This window comes from Apus apus, chromosome Z, assembly GCF_020740795.1.
Source record: "Apus apus isolate bApuApu2 chromosome Z, bApuApu2.pri.cur, whole genome shotgun sequence".
In the NCBI taxonomy this organism is placed as follows: domain Eukaryota; kingdom Metazoa; phylum Chordata; class Aves; order Apodiformes; family Apodidae; genus Apus; species Apus apus.
Window position 1 is genome coordinate 69,109,561 of NC_067312.1, and position 21,338 is coordinate 69,130,898.

At 44.1% G+C, this 21,338-nt stretch overlaps 1 protein-coding gene across 1 annotated transcript in view; it reads right to left on the reverse strand.

Annotated features, from left to right (window-relative positions):
* The window catches only part of GRIN3A (glutamate ionotropic receptor NMDA type subunit 3A), a 71,029-nt gene extending 57,672 nt beyond the window's left edge, over window positions 1–13,357 (reverse strand). The window contains exon 1 of the mRNA XM_051641954.1: window positions 13,077–13,357. Coding sequence (XP_051497914.1) covers window positions 13,077–13,322 — 246 coding nt within the window. The 5' untranslated portion in view covers window positions 13,323–13,357. The remainder of the gene's footprint in view (window positions 1–13,076) is intronic.
* Between the last annotated feature and the right edge of the window lie 7,981 nt (window positions 13,358–21,338).

Sequence of the window (21,338 nt, forward strand, 5' to 3'; positions counted from 1 at the left end):
AACATTCCAAAAGTCAAGTTACACAAGGACAAACTCTCACAGAAAACAACAGCAAAACCAAACACTTGCAGTATTTGTCAGTTCTGTCTTCCATGTATATCTCCAATTCCTGTGTTTATCAGATTGGAAGAGAAAAAAAAAATAATCCCCAAAAACCAAAACGGTATCTCCCTATTCAAAGCCAGTGAAGTAAAAGGAAGCACTTTCATACCTTTTTTGGAAGGCTCTGTTACTCTTTTTACTCCTAATGCTTATATTCATGCTTGTTTGACAAAGTTCGGGTGGTTTTCGGCCAGAAAAAAATGTCTGTGATTATCAGATGTATTATTCACTGTGAATTCCCACTTAGTTATCCTCTTAAGGTACACTTCCGGGCAGGAATACAAGCGGAGCATGATCTGAGCTACAAGCTCCCATTCTCTGCCAAGAAAAGCATCTTTCTTATGCTAATCATGTGGTATCCTGCATCCACCACAGGCCTCAATTTGCAATTTATTCCTTTGTTGTAAACCTGCAAGGGTTGTGAATGCCCAAGGAGGACATCGCAGCACAGCGAACTCGCACATAAACTACGTTACATATTTTTATGCACTGCCAAAATGGTGGGAAGATACAAAATTCAGTTTCATTGGAATCTAGCAGGCTGAGCTATTTATAAATAAGTGTATTATTTTTGGTGCTCTTCAGAGAATGTGATGAACAGTGAGTGATGAGCAATTTATGTTGCTGAGTATTTGTATCACAATAGAGCCTTGCAGTCTTTTTCTGGAGTCAAGACTTAATTGAGGATCTATGTTATCCTACAGTGGAAGACAGGACCTCAGAACAAAGACCAATGGGTCAGATTAAGAATGGGTGAAATCAGCATACCACACTGAAAATGGAAGAGTAGGTAGAAAATGGTGTAGCTGAAAAAAATTTGAAGGTTCTTGGGGATTCTGGGCATCAATATTCAAAACAGACCAATGACCCATCTCTCTCTCTCAAAAGGAATTCTCAGTGTGAAGGAATCCCTTCCCACAAGTACTCTGCACTGAGTGATTTTCCGCTTATACAATAAAAGAGAAAACTACAGAAAAGATGGCATAACGAACGTGAAATAAATGCCATTAGGAGGATTACATGCTCTTAAGAGATCTATGGGGTAAAACTGAATGAAAAAAGTGGGTTTTAATTAACAAGTGTGTAAGTACCCTGCATGATGTAAATAATTCATGTACATAAAAAGATGATCATAGAGGCGACTGATTAATCATTGTTTTGGCTTCCCTGTGTTGACTACTGATGCAAGATTCCTAATCAGAGGCCACAGGAATATTTGAAACTGTACCAGCCCATTTCTGTAATGATACATTATGATATGAACTTATAAAGAGGTGATTAATAGGCCTTTTTTTTTCTCTCCCCAGTCTCTGAGGAACCATTTCATAGATACCTGTGGAACTGTGGCATGAGCTGCCCCTCTGTGTGGTGGGGAGTCAGCTGGTGACAGTGGGCACTGAAACTGCTTTGCAGAACTGGCTACAAAGTGGGGATGTGGGGTTCATATAGCACCACACCATCTTCTTCTGTGGTCCTCGAGCAAGTAAGCATCACTAAATGTTACTGGTGCAGCTTGTGTGCTTGCTGGATGACTGGGGAAAGAGAGAGAGCAGAAGGGCAGAGCCTTCAAAGCATGGCTTGATTTTGTACTCTGAACTAAGAGTAAGGTCCTGGAAACTCCCGTTCAGCATGGGCAACATGGTGCAATGAGGTCTGAAGTTTTCATGTCTCAAAGCTTAAACCAATAATAATCAATGCTGTTCGCTTGAACTATTTACCTACATTTGCCTCAAGGCTGTTATTTGGCATATATCTGTCCCCTCAGACTTCTGTAGTTTATCACCTATCACATGCAATTTAAACAGAGGAAATCCAGGCACATAACTCTTTCATCTTGTTGCCCCTCTAATGTAGGAGTAAAATCAACTGCATGGTATTATCATACTGAAAAAAAATGTAAATCACAGCTACAACAGCTCCAGTACCCTCAAAAGAGGATAGATCTCAGCTCCAAGTAAAGGTTAGATCTATTTTTCTCATGTTCTGATGCTTATGTTTAGTACAGTCAATTTTTGAAAACAACTGTACTCCTACAGAGAGTGGTTTAATTTATATGGATGAGTGAACCTTACACACAGAGAAAGTGATAAATAATTATGCCTTCATGTAAGACAGCACTGGAAAATTATCCAGCTGTGAACTCATAATACTGACTTTTCATCCAATTTGTAAAGAAAAGTTCTTTTTAAGCTGGTTTGAGTGAGTACACTATCAAGATGAGTAAAATGTAACTGCTTTATCAGTAGCATCACTGAGAGAGTCTGGTGCATAATACAGCTGCTCCTTCTGGCTATTAATTGCTATGTCTAATAGTTCTTTCCTTGCAACGAATGCAAAATTTAATTTTTAAAATCTCAAGTTTATGCTTAAAGATCTATCTTGTCTTTTAACCCTGTCTTAAGTTAGAAAGCCCTGTAAAAAATGTCTTACAAATGGGCAATCATTTCCTTCACAGTCTTAAAAAGCTGGAAGTATCATAGTATGCCTTTAGGGAAGTACAAAGTGTTTAAAATATGCCTGTGCAGCATATTTATAGACTTTTATAACACATTTCAAACACTTTTCACATTGTAAAAAGGGCTTTGGAAACTATCATCACAGATGAAAGCTGGTGAAGAAAAAAGTAATAAAAACACTGTAGCAAGAAAAGGAAAAAATGGTGCCTGCTCTGAATTCCCTAACGTTTGATTTCCCCTATATAGTAATGACAATCAAACAATCACAGTAATTTCCCTGTTTGCTGTGCTTCAGTGGCAGCTGAGGGTGCACCTGTGCCCACGTTCACTCTTCCCCCTCTCCTTCTCCACCTCCCCATCTGCTGCCTGCAGCCATGCAGATTCAGGCGACTGAAACATTTCAGATAAAGTTAATTAGCCAGCACGCTGCACACCAGATCTTTCCAAACCGGTGCCACGTGGAAACCTTCCAGTCTGCTCCGGAGGGCTCTCCCAGCTCCCCGCTCCCGGCAGGGTGCAGTCTCCTGCAAGGGAGCCTCGGTGCAGCAGGGAGCAACCGAGAGGCTCAGCACCATCTCTCAACTTGCTGATAAGGCACTGACATGCCTCGCAGAGATGGGGGTGGCTGCTTAGCACGGCAGTGGCACTCTCGTGCTCTCTGCTCACGCCAACAGGGTTTATGCCACACGGATGTGCAGACCCTCCTGAATGGCTGTATTGTACCATGCTGTGGGGAAAGGATACAGTGAGCTCAGGGCTGAGTGGTGAACATCAAGACTCAACACCAGTATGTCTTGAAACCCTGTCTGCAGCCAAAGCCAAACCCCAGGGTCAGTTGCACATAAAGATTTTTTTTTTTTGTGATACCTTGCCAAGGTGACAGGTAAACAGTGACTGTGGTTTATTGTGGTTTGTGGTATGCCAAGTCCCCTCTCAGTTCTTCATGTAGTTGTCCATAATTACACCAAGAGTAATGTTGGTCCCTTGATGTGACAGCTGTGAAGCACTCGGGGCCAGATTGTGAACTTCTTAGTCATGCTGACAAGGAATCCCTTGCACAAATGGCTTTGCTCAAGTGTGACTGCCTTAATAAATGAATCATCTATCACTGCTGCCTACTCAAGCTTAGATCTTTCTGCCGGTTCTGCTGTTACTTCCACCATCAGCACATCCTCTCCCCATGGTCTTGAGAACCAATCTGGCTGATTGATGGGGTGTTTGGGAATACGGGGAGAATTCCAGGGCCAGACCAGAAGTAAGGAATGGTTGCTGATGTCCAAAGTTGCTATCTCAAAGCTGCTGTGCCTGAAGCTGCTCCCGTCTACTGGGAAATCCCTCCAGGGTACCTACTGGTATCAGGCTGCATATATCTAAGCCACCTTGTTTTGTGTCCTGGCACTCTGAAAAGCTGACCAGATGTCTGACCCCAGGTGCCAGAGCATCAGGTGAGACTGTGTCCTGAGATGCCCAGGTACATCTCTCTTCTTTTAATTCTCAGCAACAAGGAGGAAAAAAAGTCTTCCACCAATTACACCAACCAACACTGAAGCCTCAGACCCTTTGCAAGAAGGCCCTCCCAGGCAGCTGCAATAAACCACTATCTACCTTTTGTCTCTTTCTTTCACGGCTTCTGAGACATTGGTAGCAGATCCCTGGGAGGTCTGTGTCATTTTCTGGGCAAGCACTACACACTGGAAGTAGTTGTCCTTATCCAGGGATCAAGACAGCTCTGCTAATTCAACCCTGACTTGGGCAAGCTGTTTCACTTTGTGCTTGGTGATCCCAGCTCTTTGTACATTGCCTTCACCTACAATTTAGTAATCCTGTTTTTATGCTTCTGGAATCACAAAAATTAAAGGGACAGAGAAGGGCACCTCTTCCTCTTTTTTTCTTTATCTTTTTTTTTTTTCTTTTATTTTTCTTTTCTTTTTCTTTTTTCTCAATTCAGTTTCATTTCTCCTTCTCCCTCCCTGTGTCACAAATATGTCTGTTTTTTCCATTTCCTTTTCTTGTTTTCTTCCCTCTCTTTTCTCTTTCAGATAATTTCAGCTATTCAGAATAAACTGCAGTGCACAGCTATCAGTATTGCAGTGAGATTCAGTGTGCTCTTCTTGTCAACCAAACTGAAAAGACCATCCTTCCCTCTTTAAAAGCTCTTTGGTAGGATCTACAGAAAAGTGGATTTATGGCTTGATTCTTTTTTGAAAGACAAAATTAGAATTTAAAAAGAAACTTTTGCTTATTTCAGCTTTCTGCTACTTAAAATAAGTTCAAGAATTCTAGCCATGCTATGGATTTCTTTCACATTAAAAAATCACATGGAAATCCACAGAGAAAAAGAATGTAACACATGAGATAAACATTTTATATGATGACTTGTAACTGTAACTAAATCCAACATAGCCTGAAGTTCTAACGCTGTGAACTTTCAGTTTTTTTGTGGGTTTAAATAGCAACTATCTCATAAATGCACCCTAGATGTGAACATTTGTAAGTAGCCTTTGAACATAATTGTGAGCATTAAATTGAATAACATCCTGCATGACAAAATCCTCGGCTGTTTTCCAGTTTCCATAGCTCTGTTTACCTAAGTCTGCCATGTATCTCAGTGGAAAGATGGGGTACTTTCTGTGACTCTTGCGGACAAATTCTTGGGGGAAGTTATACAGAACACCCCAACTTATATTTCTAGAGAGTGTTTTCTTAGTTAATAATCTAGTTGGTACAATAACTTTTATATTAACATAGTATTTGGTTGCAAATTGTCTTTGGATTTCTCTTTTTTTTTGGCAAAATTTGAATTTTTTCTTAGTGAATACAGCTAAGTAATCTTTGCTGTTTTCTCTAATAATGTATGTAATTCAGTAAAGCAATAATTAATTATTTAACCCTGTCATAGTTTTATTACTCAGTATTAACATGAGTTTATACAGTATAATATGGAAGATCTATTCTAGGCTATGCAATGAGGAAGACATAGTTTCATGAATATCCAGGATAGCAAAAAACACAGAAGAAAACATCATGTATAGTATGGAATGTGATATAAACTCAGTTTTTTTCTGCATCACAGAAGCAACACAGGATAAGGAATGAGAAAAGCTTGTTACTAGCTAGCTCAGATATTTTCCCCAGAATCTAGTATATGATAAGTACAGCAAGAAAAGAATAAAGAACTAATAAAGAACTGCACATCAAACTACGACGCAGCTATCTTTGCTTTTGAATCTTCTTATCAACTCAATATAGCTATTTGGGTTTTATTTATGTAGGCAATGTCTACTGGTATAGTATTTAACTACAAGAATCACTTGTTCCACCCCTTTCTCAAATCTTAACTCTTCACCGCCCTTTTCAAATGGAATTGGTATGAACATACCACAGAATTTATGAAGTTGACTAAGTGATTGGATAAAACTTGACAGAACTGGATGTACTTCAAGAACAAAATGATCATTGGCGTAATTTTATCTAACAATTCCCAGAGTCATATACCTTAAATAATTATAGACTCACTGCACATTCTAAATCTGGGTAACAACCTCTTGCTGTACTTGAAATAGACTGATCTAGTATATGTACTTCAAATAATGCTGCACTATCCAGTTCTCCAAGTTTTATATCAATATGTAATGCTTATATCCCCCTAACTTGGACTCTGGTATGTCCAACTTTTCCTCAGACAGTAATTTAAAGGAAAAGAAGAACACACAAAAAACTATGGATGGTGAATAATCGTGTGAATGGTACTTGTCAAAACCCAAACTTGCAACTTACATTGCAAAAGACTACTACAAACTAAGAACACCTTTTGCTATCCGAGCTAAGTGTTTAAGAAATCTAGGGGAGCTGAAGAAAGAAGAGTTCACTGAGACTTGGGTGGTGAGAAACACTAAATAATTTTCTATTATTACAAAGAACTTCAAGTCCACAACTAATATGCTTAAACCCACTTCTTTCACCTCAAAAATTTGCTCCACTGTAAGCAACAAAACACCTAGAAAAATAATATACTTTCAAGTGTCGTATACATATACCATGGTAAATTATCGTAAGCTTCAAGATCCCTTAATTTCAAAAGTTCAATGGCAAGACAGTTAATTCAATGGGTATCTGAGGGGCTTTCTTCCAAAGAGGGGTTGGAGATCGCACTGAAAGGTGCTACTTGGAAAAGTTCACTCCAGCAGAGTTCTGGCTCCTGCTGTCTCAGTGGGATGTTAAAATTAAGGATCCAGAAGACAGAACTGAAAGTAAAAATGCTCTCTCCATAACCCTGCATTCTGAAAAATGATCTTTTGCAGTCATGATGAACTGAATCCTCCTTAAACACTGCAAGTGGAATAAAGAGGCTAGTTTTGTTGTGGTTTTTTTCTTTGTCCTATGCTTCTGAGTATGCAAACCTTGTTGATAAGAGGAACAATTCCTGAAGAGGTCCCCATGAGTATATAGGCTACAGTGTTCTGGTTTACATGACCAGATGCCTTTAGTGGCTTTTTAAACAGTGTTTATTATGACTCTGACAGTTTATGGGACAAGGATACTTCTTGTATTATCTAGGGTGCCAAATGCAGAGAAAACAGACCCAGAGCATTAAACAAGGTGAAAAACCTCAAAACACAGAAGGTGCCAATAAAGCTCCCAAATGTGATGCCAACATTCCTTTCACAAAACTTGGGGGCTTCTGACCATGGACAAGAATATAAACAAGGACTAATTTCCCTTCAACGCGCATCATTTAACAACCTAAAGCTAAGGGATAGATTGGCATCAGATGACAACACAGTGAACTATGAAAACCTGACAGTGTTCAACACAGGACAGAAGCACAAATAAAACCATTTTCAAAATAACAACCTGAGGACAATGTATGACATTGGGGAAAAGTGTGTGAGAACCAGGAGACTGGATCAGTTAGCAAAGGTTGCACAATTGCTTTTTAACAGAGGGCTGTTACAATGAGACCCTCTTGCATGATGCTAGGACCACAAAGCTGCCAGTAAAATGCCAGTTATGGCCCTGGAATCTCTGTTTAAAAGAATTAATGACTCTACAGGATATGTGGCTATGCAGCAAAACTGTCAGTTGTGCAAAGCCTTTTTACATTAGCTGGCAATGTAAGAGGACTCTCACTTTAAAACAGATCTGTGGCCTAAATTGTGCAAGTTTCAAAAGCTCACTATGAGGAAAACCACAGAGACCTCTGGCTGAAAGAGAAGCAGCTGAACATTCAGTTCAGTGCATGTCCTTTCAGTTTCCATCCTTTATCCCCTCAAGGCATCTCTCATAAACCTTCTTGAAGGGCACAAAAGGTATGTGTCACACTATTTATGCAGTGTGAGGTGAGGAAGGTTGGTGATCACTGGGAAAGACTGAATATATATTCTTCATCTACACAGAGACTAGGACAAACTTTCATGTCTGGTGTAAATCAGATTTGCAATGATAAGTTTGAATTACCAGAGCCTACAGCTAAGCACATATTTTGCAACCTCTCCTGGAAAATGAGGGGTTTTTTGGTTGGTTGGCTGGTTGTTTTTTTTTCCCCAGTCAAAAATACTTCTCTGAAAAAATTCAATTTTGACTTCAGGGAGGGAAAAAAGTGTCTTCAGGCATTTGGTTGGACAGAAGCTTTTCCACATTTCCATTCCCTTGCTGTAATTTCTGCCTGCCTTTGTTGCTGCTCTACACTGCCAGTGTCTCACAGGTCAGTATGACTTCTGGGGATACTGTACACACAGTACAGAATATAATGTATTTCCATCTCATTTTATGTATATTAGGATTTACTTTTACAACTGTGATGTTTTTTACACACACGTACACGTAATTTCATAACCACTACTTACTGTTGCAATACTGCTGGCAATGGATTCTATCATCTATACATCTACTAATGAAGGAAGTAATGTTCTGTATATATTTGAGAAAAATGAAAAGTCTTGCATTAGAAAATATAACCTACTTCTTATTCATGGTCAGAAAGCCCAGATATTCCCATCAATGTGAAGGAAACTTGTTCTGGACAGCAGCAATATGGAAATTCCAAGCTATTTCCAAAATGGGAAGACGTGTAAGTCCCCACTGAGGTTGGTTTGATAAATATAAATGATAAAGCTTTTTTCAAAAGAAAACTTAATTCCTTCAAAAACAAACCAGACATTAAGTACTAATAGTCAGTTTCTTTTTACAGCATCTGTTCTGAGGCTGAGCTTACTGCTTCACGAGGAAATTCACTGTTTAACCTAAAACTCTGACTTATTTATTCTTCTGACGCTCTCTAAAGTCATAGCAGCAATCAGCAGTGCTGCAATTCCTGTTCCCCAGGAAAGCAGACACAGCACAGACTGGCTATGTGGGGACTGATGATTCAGATTTACTTTATTGTGTTTCATTGCTCTGAGAAGATTCCTTTTCATGTTAAAAACCATCAGAACTACTGATTTATCTGAGGCTCACTGAAAATACTCCCTGAGTTCTGAAGTCCAGAGAATGCTGCTGCAAACATGATGTCCCCGGTGTTTCTGATAGCATCACATATTAAATGGGTATTATGGGCTACTCTTCCCAAACTCTTGGGAGTTCTGCTCTGTAGAACTCTACTACTAGAATTGATATCACTGTATTTATTTATGGTTCATGTTCCCTGAATTTATTCCTTGGAAAAATTATTAATGACCTTGGCAGTTTTGGAATTAAAAAATAATGTGTGTCTTCATAAAAACACAAGTAATGTGACAAGCCTTGCCTCAATGGCATCAGTGCTCGTGAGCTGCTCTCTCCAAAATCATGATCTGCCAAAGCTTCAGTGCAATTTGCATTTGTGTTAGTACTAAAGAAATCCAGTGGGTTTTTCTGCTTGCTGAATGACAGGGATAAATTGTTACTTTTGCTTACTGAGGGTGTGAAAAATTACTGGAGAGACAGTAAACTTGAAAAAGTAAACAGCTTTTTTCAAGTCACCACTGAATCTGGATTGAATGTCAACAGATGTTAGTCATTACATCACATATACAAACGAAAATGAAAAAAAATTAGTCACATCTTACTCTGTGTAGCATCCCTTGAAGCCATGTGTGCTTTTTGCCATGCTGAATGCTGAACTTCCAGCAAAAGCTGTTGCTTGTGAGAGAATGAATGCTGTACCACATCTTGTGATGGCTGTTGTCTTGTCATTGTTAACTGTCGTGGAGGAAGATTGCTCTTTTTTTTTTTTTTAAATTCTTTTTATTTAACTTCAGGAGGGTAGAACTTCATGAGAAACAGACTTTCAAAGATCCTCAAGCAGCCACAAAACTTTTCAAAACACTCTGGGTACCCATCCAGCTGGACTGTACCTGCCCACCTGTGACATGGTGGATCCTCTCCAGATGTTACATGTTGGGTGTGTGTTACCAAACGCCACAGAGGGGTCTGCCAGTAATACTGATATGCAGTCCATTCTGGATCCTCATCTTCCCTTTCATTTTAAGTATTGCTTCTTGCCACATTAGGGAAGATTTGGTCAAAAATCAATGTTATTTTCAATTACCAAATCACAGAATTACAATGAATATATGCTTATTACAAACTTTTGAACGGAGCAATAATGTCCACATTCAGCAGCAGTACAAACGTTCTATGTGTACGTTCCTACCCTGGTGAAATGTGGACAATGAGACCCTGATAGACAATACTACCTTAAAACCATCCTAACAAAAATTCTGAATGCTGAGAAGCAGCTTAAGGCAGCGTCTCACAAACACCATGTGTGTTAGCATGGGTGCCGTGCTCCTCATCCAGCAGACGGTGGGAAGTGCTCTTCAAGGACAAGCAAGTTTTGGGTCTGGTCTGCTCCTGCCTGGAAGAAAGCTGACTGCAGTTCAGACCCCCAGGAGGTGCTGCTGTGGTGTTCTGGAGGGAAGGGGGATTACCCTGGCAAAGTATCAGTAGGAAGGGTGACTCCAGGCAGGCTGATGCTTCTCATTTCAGAAGTGGGATTAGATCTCAGTCTTTTCTTCCTGACTTTTCTTCTCTAAAAAACTGCTATTAGCAAAATCCGTCTCACTTACAAAGATGTCATTTACACTTGCCTCCTCAAAAATTGCCAGTCAGTAGCTCCAGGGCTGCTAAGATAGGAAGGTGGGAGATGCATGATGTGTTCATTTCATGACAGTGCTGGCATGGACTGTAAGTGACAAAATCCCTGTCTGCAGCATGTAGTAAGACACCAGAGGCTGCTGAGGCCAACATCTCTGGGGACTCCCAAATCCAAGATGCTGCTGGAAATCCTGTACCTCCGAGGAATGTGTGAGGAAAAGCTGCTGGAGCATTGCCTGCGAAGTTAGCCTTAAAATGGTATTTATTACATGAAGGTATGAAAAAAGAGTGCTCAGAAAAAAATCAGACCCTCCAAGCCAATCCTGAGAGACTAATATACTTGTATTGCCTGCTGGCCTTTGAGTAAGGGTGAGGGGTTTTTTTAAATCCACAGAGCCCTGAAGACTGATTTTTTTAGCTCAGCTGAAAAGAACCAGACTATTGGGCACAGGTTCAATGTCAGGCATTGGTTTCACTGTCACTGAAGACAATGACACTTAAATGTCTGCTGGAGAAGAAAGATTTGGATGGATTGATCCATTTGGCTCCCCAGTGAGAACAATGTGAAAGTTAAGTAGAAGCTGTGAAGTCTCCAGGAGGGAGCAATGACTCTAACCCTCTGCTAGATGTGTTTAATGCATCTTATGTCCTCAGGCAGCTTTGGATGAACTTAGACCCATCTCTAAAATGGAAGAGAAAATAATCCTGATTCTAACAGACAGAGCAAGGAGATGCTGGGTTCAGGATCAGGTCTTCAGTGGGAGCTTTGGCTGTTGACTCCAGCACAACTATGAGTGTAGCTGCAAGGCTGGTAGATGAAACTGATGGCCCTGGTACATCAATAGTGGCATTCAGTGGCACTGATTACCTTCTACAGACACCTGAGTTACGTGGGTTTTGCTGAGGTAAACTATCAGACCAACACTGAGCAGTTACACCTTCAATTACAGACTAGCAGCTGCCTAGCATAGATGTCCTTTCCTTACTGTTGCTGTCACAATCTAACATTCAAATAAATAAATAAATAGAAGTCTGTGTTCCAGGCTGGGTTTTATATTTGTTTTTTTGCAATGCAAATTCAGTTGGTAATATTTTAATTTTTTTTCTGATTATATTTTCAGAACAAAGTTGAGATATCTCTTTTAAACAAAACAACAATTTCTTCTGGCTACTTAAATGGCAGCTTCTGCCATTTTACTCACAACTTCCCTTTAAGGGACCATACAGAACAGAGCCTTTTCTTCCATCTCTTTTGCCTGAAAATGATTAATGGCATCAAACACACATTTGCAAAACATTGAACTATCACCTTTTTCCAGAATATGTAACAGTAAGTTGCCATCTCTGTACAATCAACAGTTTAGATCCCCTTGGATACTACCACTATTTGTGCCTAAGACAGCCAAACAGACTGAATTCAGTTTCTACTGTTTTAGCTACACAATCAAACTGACAGACTTCCCTTTTTACTCCTTTAGTTAGGCAATCAGATTTAGCATAAAATCTCATCTAGCAGTGATGCATGAACTACCAGTAAAGAATACCCTAATGCTTTAAATAGCTCAATGCAAAGTGAAGTTACAGTGAACAACCTCCCTGAGAAGCATCATCTGGTGAACAACCTACTGTTCCCACACACAAGGCACACACTCTGTTTAAACTACTAATAAATAAACACCTCGACTGCTGGTTTCAGCTTTTTTTTTTTTTTTTTCTTTTGTGTGTGTGTGTGTGTTAACCATCTTCTTTTGGTCTGGGAAGACTCCCTTTCTCCAAAAGCCCAGCTAAGGACCTCCAGAAGAGCAGCTTCTCACCAGTCCCTGTCCTGGACTGGTGCCAGCCTCTTTTCAGTGCAGCCCAGCCAACAGGACACAGGGCAATGGGCAAAAACTGGAACAACAGCAAGTCCCATCTGAGCATGAAGAAAAACTTCCAGGGTGACAGAGCACTGGAACAGGCTGTCCAGAGAGGTTGTGGAGTCTCCTTCTCGGGAGATATCTAAAACCCGCCTGGAAACGATCCTGTGCAACCTTCTGTAGACGAACCTGCTGCAGCTGGGGGGCTTGGACTACATGACGTCCAGAAGTCCCTTCCAAACCCCTACCATTCTGTGATTCTGCGGACCCCTTCTCCCTCTCAACTCTACAACTTAACGCGGCGTGAGACTCCAGGCTGAGGACTCAGCTTTTGCCACCGAGCTCTGCCTTCCCGCGGAGAGGATCCTCGCCCCGTTCCACCCGGGGTCTGAGAGCGAGGGCCAACGCGGGACAAGGCGCAAGCGGAGGGAAAGACCAGGAACGACGATTCCGGCGGCCCCAGAGCTTCTCCCCGGGCAGGGTCACTGCCCACCCCGACCACTGCCCGTGCCCAGCCGGCTGCGCGGGGGGCTCCGCGCTGCCCTGCCCCGCGGGGCAGCCCTGCCCGCCGCTCCCCGCTCCTTACCGGGCTTCTCCGGGGAAACTCTCCCAGCACGATGCTGACCACGGGGATGCGCAGCGCCGCCGAGATGAAGTCCAGCTCCAGCATCTCCCCGCGGCTCTGCGGGAAGGCGAGGATGGCGGAGACCCCCTGCACCACCACGGTGTGGCAGAGGCTCTGCAGGAAGGAGACGGGGTCGTTGCTCCAGAAGGCGCTGGGAGAAGAGAAGGGGAAGAGGGGCAGGTCGCCCAGCCCCGCTTCGATCGCCATCACCACCTCCAGGGAGAGGTTGTAGGGCAACAGCCCGGCCACGCCGTTGAGGTTCGCCACGGCCAGCAGCAGCGCGTCCCGCGGCGAGGGGGGCGGCCGCCGGCCCCGCAGCCCCCCTGTGCTGCCCTCCTCGGGGCTGCCACCCGCCTGCCGCCCGCCTGCCGCCCCCCCGGGCCAGGCAGCGCTGCGGGGCTGCAGGTGCGTGGCCCCCAGCCTGACCGTGTGCCCGATCCGCCGCAGGATCTGGCAGGGCTGCGGGTGGGACGCGGAGCCGGGCACCGCCGCCAGCAGCAGGGCGCAGGGCGGCAGCAGCAGCAGGCACGCCCGGCCCAGCAACCCGCGCACCCCCGGCCGCGGCATGGCCGGCAGCCCCTCGCCGCCTCCCCCGGCCCCGCCGCCCGCCTCAGCCGCCCCACGGGCGGCCGGCAGCCGCACCAGCCGCGGCGGGCGGCCCCCGCGCAGAGCCGCCCCCACGGCCGCCCATGGGGCCGCCGCGCCCACGCCCCGGGGGCTGGACGGGGGGGGCTCGGCCCCCGGCACGCCCCCCACGGACCCGCGGGTTCCGAGCGGCCCAGCCCCGGGGCGGCACCCGCCCGCTCCCGCCCCTGCCCGGCTCCTCCGACCGGCCCCGCTCCCTTCGGCAGCCCGGGCTCCTGGCAGGGCTACCCTGCCCGGCTCTGCTTTCCCAGCCCGCCGTGCACTCCCCTGCCTGGCTCCCCTCCCCTGGTGCCTGACAAGCTCCGCTCCGCAGCGGCTCCGCACTCCTAACCCCGGTCTCCCCTCAGAAGACCCGGTCCCCGGCAGTGCTGCCCGCCCCGGCTTCTCCTCCCGACCCCAGCGTGCGCTCCCCTGCCCGCCTCCCTTCGGGACTACCCTTCCCGGCTTCCCGCCGCAGCTCCCCCACCCCTGCCGGGCTCCCCTTCCCACCCGGCTCCCCTCGCTGCGCTGCCCTGCGCGGCTCCGGAGCGGGGAGGAGTAGCCGGCTGTGCCAGCGGGAGGGCGGGCGAGCGGCCGCCCCGCGCCGGCTCCTCCCCGGGCAGCCGGGACTTCCAGCCGCCGCCGCCCCCGCGGGCCACCAGCCGGGGGGCAAGGAGGCTTTGGCAGTGGTCGTTTGCTCCCTCCGCCCCTTCTGCCGGCTCCCCCGACACTGCCCCGACGGAAACCCGGGTGTTGTCGCCGGGCTGTCCCTCCTCGCAGCACCGGGGAGGTGGGACAGCCTTCACTGCCCGGGCTGCTCCGTGCGGGAAGGGGCGGGGAGAGCGGGAGCTGCGCGCTGAGGCGGGGGACTCCGGGGAGGCTGAGGGCTGGGGCAGGGAAGGTCCCCTCGACCTGGACGTGCTCGTCGGGAAGGGCAGAGCTGGCTGCGTTCCGTGCCTTTCTCATGCGCTGCTGCTGCCTCAAACGGAGTCATTTGTCGACGTGTGGGACCCCAGATCCCGGTTCAGCAAAGCCACGGACACTTTATAAAATTGCTTGTATGATAGAACGGCCTTAACTGAAGAGAAAGTAGGGCACAGCCGAGGTGGGCGTTTAGATGTATGCAAGGGGCTGGCGGCAAATCCCGTTTTGTCTCGGCTCTGGTAATCGGGTGCAATCGTGGGCAGTCGGGAGCCGTGCTAACCCTGGGTCCGAGGCTTTTAATACTCCCGTCGGGGCACTGACATGCTCAGCATCATGTCTGGGCTTCCTTATCGATCTCCAGGATCTGAGAGGAAGCCCTCTTTGACAGCCCTCCGTTAGAGGGGAAATAATCCTCACAGCCTTCCTCGGCAGCGAGGTGCAGTTCTGCTGCGGATACAGGGGATTCCCGGAGACTTGGAAAGATTTTCTGCCCACGAGGCTCCTATCGTCTTTCCCTGGCTGATTCAGCCCTGTCTGAACGCAGAGTGGTGTCCTGGTGCCTGCTGTCCCGCGTGAAAGGACAGTTTGAGACCTTCACTCCTGGAGAGGTTAGAAATATTCTGGTAACTTCTTCACAAACAGTTCGCTCCTCACCTAGTGCTAGCCTTATTCTTTAGCTTAAAAGAGCGCTTCTCCTCTGAATGCCAGCCTTCTTTCCCCTTTCTCTGACTCTTCTCCTCAGAGATATTTGGGAAGAAACATAATGGGCTTTCTTTTTCTTAATTTGTTAAGCATAAAATCTGTTTCATCATGCTGTATAGATGGAGTGGTCACTACCCCATAACAGGGTGTGTTTTCTGCATGTTTTCTGATTTAAATTAATATTCCTGGCAGGGAGGTCACCAGAGGTGTACACAGCCTTCAAAGTGAGGTTTTACTAAAGGTCTTTTGCAGTTTTGCTGGTATTTCTCTGTCCTGAGTCCTTAGCTCCACCTTGTCATCCCTGCCTGCCATTACTGTCTTAGAACTGACCAGTGTTTCTTTCATACTGTACTCTAAATTCATATGTGGTTGCAAAATGAGGTTCTAGGTGAAAAACTACAACAGGCAGACTGGTGGTCTGTGGCAAAGACTGACTATACCAGCTGCTGCATGTAAAGGTGAGCTAATATTATGTTTAAGAGTTTAATGACAATTTCCCATTTTCCCCTTTTCCTTCTTCCTCTAGTCTTACACTGACCTTTTTATTTCTTGGTGCTTTCTTTATTAACCCAGGTTTCTCCTGTCCCTTTTCTTTACTGTTTTTGATGGAATGAATGGTAGTAACACAGGTATTCAAAAGTCTCCTCTTTTAGAAATAAGGAATTACTGGCTGTGAGAACTGGCTTTGATGATGGTAAATTTCACAAAGTGCAAAGAAAAATTACTTTTTTTTTTTTTTTTTTTTTTTTTTTTTTTTTTTTTTTTTTCCCTTACAAAACCAAAGGACTTAGCTTGCAGGTTGTGAGAATGAGCTCACTTGGGATCTTTACAGTTCCAGAGCTGATGTCTGTACAGGCATCCTTTTTGTCAGGTTTGGAAAATTCTGGCAAGCATGTAACTTCTCTGCTGTGCAGTTCAGTAATTACTAGTTTTCATGTGGGAATTATTTTTATAAGAAATGTTATTCTTCTACATCTTGACAGACAGCCCTAAATTGTCATTCATTTGAAGCCTCATTATAGGATTGGCTCTTTCTTTGGCTTTAGGGCACAGGTGACACTAGCTTAAAAAAGTGTTTCAGAAAGTGTAATCAAGCTTATTATTGAAACAGCTCTGAACATTACACAAGAAATTGATTAACAGAGGCAAATAATTCTGTATCTCCATCTTGTGGTTTGGGGTTTTATTTTTGTTTGTGAATAATCTGTGACCAGATTGAAATCTGCTTTTTTGGTGGCCATGCAGTGCCACTCCTGGGATTCTTGCTGCAAATGATTCCTGGAGTGGAGCTCATTTTTGAGCAAGTCATAGCAAGTGGTCACAGAAACCTGAGCTCTGCAGAGTGCAGACTCCACAGGTGATGTCATAATTTTGACTCAAATACCTGTAGCTCTTGAAGATGTCTTTTCAGCTTGATTATTTATAACAACACATCATGAATTTGTCTTTCTTGCAGTTCGTGTATATTTTTGCTCTTTGCTTAAATATTCCTGTTAATAAAATTCTCTACAATACCCGTGATATACTGAAGTGCTTAATCACAGGCATTTTTTTAAAGAAGACGTTTAAATCCTTAAGAGTTTCCCTGTAAGAGGCTGGAATATTTTCAGAAAATGGTCTGAAAAGGATATAAACTCCACTAAAGCATATACATGTAACATTTGTAACATGGATCATTATATTTTCTGCTTTATTTGCATAAAGGTGCTTGTGGAAAAGAGCACAATTTGTTTAGTCTAATAAAAGAATTGGAGACTGCTGTCTGTCAGTTGCACTCTGCTTTTACCAACACTGCAGTCCCTCTTCAAAGGCTGCTGGCAGAATAAACCTTTTGACACATTCTTGATGATTTAGTGACTAGAAAGCTGCATGCTGGAAAAGGGTTTGGGGGTGTTGGTTGACACCTGGCTGAACAGGAGCCAGCAGAGTGCCCAGGTGGCCAACAGGGCCAAGAGCATCCTGGCCTGCATGAACAGTAGTGTGGCCAGCAGGGCCAGGGAGGTGATTGTGCCCCTGTCCTCAGCACTGGTGATCACAGCTGCACCTCAAGTGCTGTGTTCAGTTCTGCGCCCCTCACTACAAGAAAGACATTAAGTTGCTTCAGCAAGTTCAAAGAAGGGCAACTGAGATGGTAAAGGGTCTTGAGAACAAGTCCTGTGAAGACAGGCTGAGGGAACTGGGATTGTTTAGTTTGGAGAAGAGGAGGCTGAGGGGAGACCTCGTTGCCCTCTACAACTACCTGAAAGGAGGTTGTAGGGAGGTGGGAGTTGGGCTCTTCTCTCAAGTGCATAATGACAAGACTAGAGGAAACGGCCTGAAGTTGCAGCAGGGGAGGTTTAGGCTGGATATTAGGAAGAATTTATTTATTCAAGTAATCAGGCACAGGAATGGGCTGCCCGGGGAGGTAGTTAAAAACTATGTAGATGAGGCACTTCAGGACATACTCTAGTAGGCAATTTTATCTATCTATCTATCTATCTATCTATCTATCTATCTATCTATCTATCTATCTATCTATCTATCTATCTATCTATCTATCTATCTGTCTGTCTGTCTGTCTGTCTGTCTGTCTGTCTGTCTGTCTGTCTGTCTATCTATCTATCTATCTATCTATCTATCTATCTATCTATCTCATATATCTACTTATTTTTTGCAGGGGCTTGTTGGGGGGTTGATGGTTGAATGCAGTGATCTTAGAAGTCTTTTCCAACCATGACAATTCCGTGATTCAGTGATTTTTCATCTTCAGCCAAAGGACTGGCTGCCTTCTACTCTCCTGCCCCCTTTTCCCATTCTCATGGTGGCTGCTGCAATAGGAATGTCAGCTCTGCTTTTATCCTGTGTTAAATATCCAACTTAAATGAGAGCAGGCAGATCCAGGCGAGTGGACGGACCCCCTCTGAATTGGTTGTCACTTTGGGTAACCATGAGTACGTCTGTGCTGCTGGCATTGATTGCTGGGGAATGGTGACCACAGAAACTATTAATCCTTGATTGGTGGCTGAGTATCACTGGTGAAAAGCCAGTGAAAACCCTTCAGCAATGAAAAACGCAGTAGGGAAATGTGATTAAAATCACTGCTCATATTTCTCCTGCTGCTCTTTCCGCTTGCTTGGCTTATTGTCATTTCTTTGAAATAGGGTTGGTTTGTCTGTTTTCTGGGTGGCAGAACAATTGTCCTTTCTTTCTGCAAGGCGTGTTCCTTCTGAGAAACTTGTTTTATTTAGAAGTAGGTTATCACTGTCCTCCTGTTTGTGTATGAATTGTTCTGCTCCCTTTGCTCTGGGAGAGAAGCTCTTTTGGCCTGCCAGAGTGTGATAGCCAGATTGCTTAAACTCATGTTCATCTGCCCTTTTTCTAGCCACCCACATTTTTCAAAATGCCTGAGTCGTTAGCTGAGATGCAGGATATCACACACTACCCCTTTAGCCTTGGAGAGGGTGAGGGATTTATTTTGGGTCAGTCTGGAATGATTTTTTTTTTTTTTTTTTTCCTTTCATAACCACCATGGAAAAATGAGAATTACAGAAAAATAAATAATTCAGGTAAAACTGATTCTTTCATTCACTGGGATTAAACTCTTTTGTTTCTATTTAAATTACTCAAGTATTTCATTTGAATTGCCACTTCAAGGAAAACAAAAAAGTAATATGAATGTTCCTTACTTTCTGTCCTCCATACTCTTTTTCCAGCCAGAAGAAATTTGGAAATACTTCCAGATATCTAAAACTGCATTAAGAATGTTAAGTAGGGTATTATATTTGAAAAAATTTCATGTCACTCTAGTGCTTGTCTGGTGAGATTTGACAGTGCACCAGCTACTCCAGACCTGTACCTGCAAATATCCTCCCGTGGTCAAGCCTGGTGCTGCATCCAACAACCCCTTTGAAGGCAAATTGTTTTCTGCCAGTGAAGGCTACATGTTACTTTAGTGCCTCAGAGAAGAGGCCGAAACAGCTCTTACTCCCTATACAAAACTCCTGCTTTGTTTCTTCTGGGAGCATAAATGCAGAGAAACTCTGATATCATCAGAGGATGCTCAAAGAGTCAGTGAGGAAAAGAGGCAGCAAAGTGCTTTATATCTTTGGTCTCTTTTGGACAGAAGAGCAGGCAGGAGATCTTGTAGCATTGCCAGGTAGTGATACATAGCTCACAGACTATGCATAGACCCCTCTGTTTTTTTGCTAAGTCTCCTCTCTGAAGCTGATACTACCATGGGAAGGTCTCAAGACATTACAGGTACCTATCAATTGAACAGAAACAAATGACTAATATTTACTCACTGCTTCTTTTCATCACTTCAGTTGCATAAACGTGCCTAAATTAGGCATGAATACTCTCTGCTGCATGACTTGTTTCCATTGCCAGAATGAGGAAGGAAGAGTGTAGCTGCAGGTGGAAGTGCTGTTCTGTCTGTGAATCTGAGCGACCAATCAATCGTGTTTATTGCTCCTTGTCTCAGGTGGCAGTGTATATCTTCTGAACAAAGTAACTATAAAACCTTTATGAGATCCCCACTTGTCACGTGTTTTGTTCATGCCATGTATTCCGAGTTTGACACTTAGTCATGTTTTTCTCACTGCTGGTCCTTTTATAGTGCTCCCCATTGTTCTCAGTTTTGAGATGTATTAATCCTGGGCATAGCTACAACTAGTACATGGAGCACTCTAAGGAATCAGTTGAGTACTAAACATCTAGTTATAACTACCTGAACTTTCTGTCACTGCCTGTAGTTGTTTTTATTTTAAAGTGTTTTCTGCTCTGTTGTCACATGTCCCATGTTGTTCCTTCATAGATAATACGATGGTGATGAGAAGAACTCAAAGTAGTTTGAGTTGTGCAACACTTGACACAATGAAAACACTCAAATGGGCCCAGCACTGCTTACAACTTCATCTCCAGAGCTGAAGGTACAGAAGTGATCTGGCCAGGGACCTTTAATTGCTAACAAAAAAAGCAGCAGCTACATGGCACAAATGTGTAATTCCACTATCTACAGGGAGTTGTTGAGGAAGAAGAGTCATCCCTACCACAGGCCAGCTTCCATGAGCTGTCAAGCCGTGGGCAGAGAGCATGGAAGTGGGTCCTAGGGTGATGTCTGCATGTGTTCATATGTCACTACTATGGACACAGGTTTTTTCCTACTTTCTGACAGCAGGTAGGCAGGTACTCCCTTCCCCAATTTTTCTTCCTGGTAGTGGGAGATCCTCTACCATGGACATCAGGACATCCACCACAAAAATAGGATGCAATTCCATGGACTTTTGTAAGACCAGGCAGGATTTAATATATCTTTCCCTATATGTATTTGCTTCTTTGTTTCAATATGACAGTTGAGCACTTGTGAAAATTTTGGAGGAAACTTTGGGCAGGAGGAGAAGAAAAGAGAAAACCTATTTGAGGTCAGTGTCAAAATTGCTGCCAACATCAGTGTCATTTGAGTGTTGAGATGAGACAAGCACCTTCTCACAGACCAAACCCATAGCTCGGAGAAAAAGATCAATACTGCTTTGCTAGCATTGAGGTGCCCTCTGCATTATATCATTACCTCTGTGGCAAATGTGAAATTATTAAAGGCTGTGTGCAACCTTTGCACTGTTTTGTTTGGCTTCAGAAGGCCACTTGGTGTAAATGCTCAGTAAAGATGAATAAAGACTTTAACTTTCAGGCAAAGTCTTCAGTTTCCAGAAGGTGAGGGAGCCACCCCCATACTGCATGTCCCTGGCAGGATCACAGGCTTTTTACTGTTCATTCCTCCTAGCTCCCTTACTGAGAGGTGGGGACACAGGGGGAGAGGGAAGAGTGAGAAATCATGGGTGCTTATCAAAGTTAAATGATAAGGATGGTGTGAAAAATAGGAAAAGACTGAGTAAGCAGACGAAGGAAAGGCCACAACAGCATCTGTGTAAGAGATAATTCACCCAATTTGTCCAGCTAAACAGTTCTGTCAAGTTTACTGAGGGCTGCAAAATT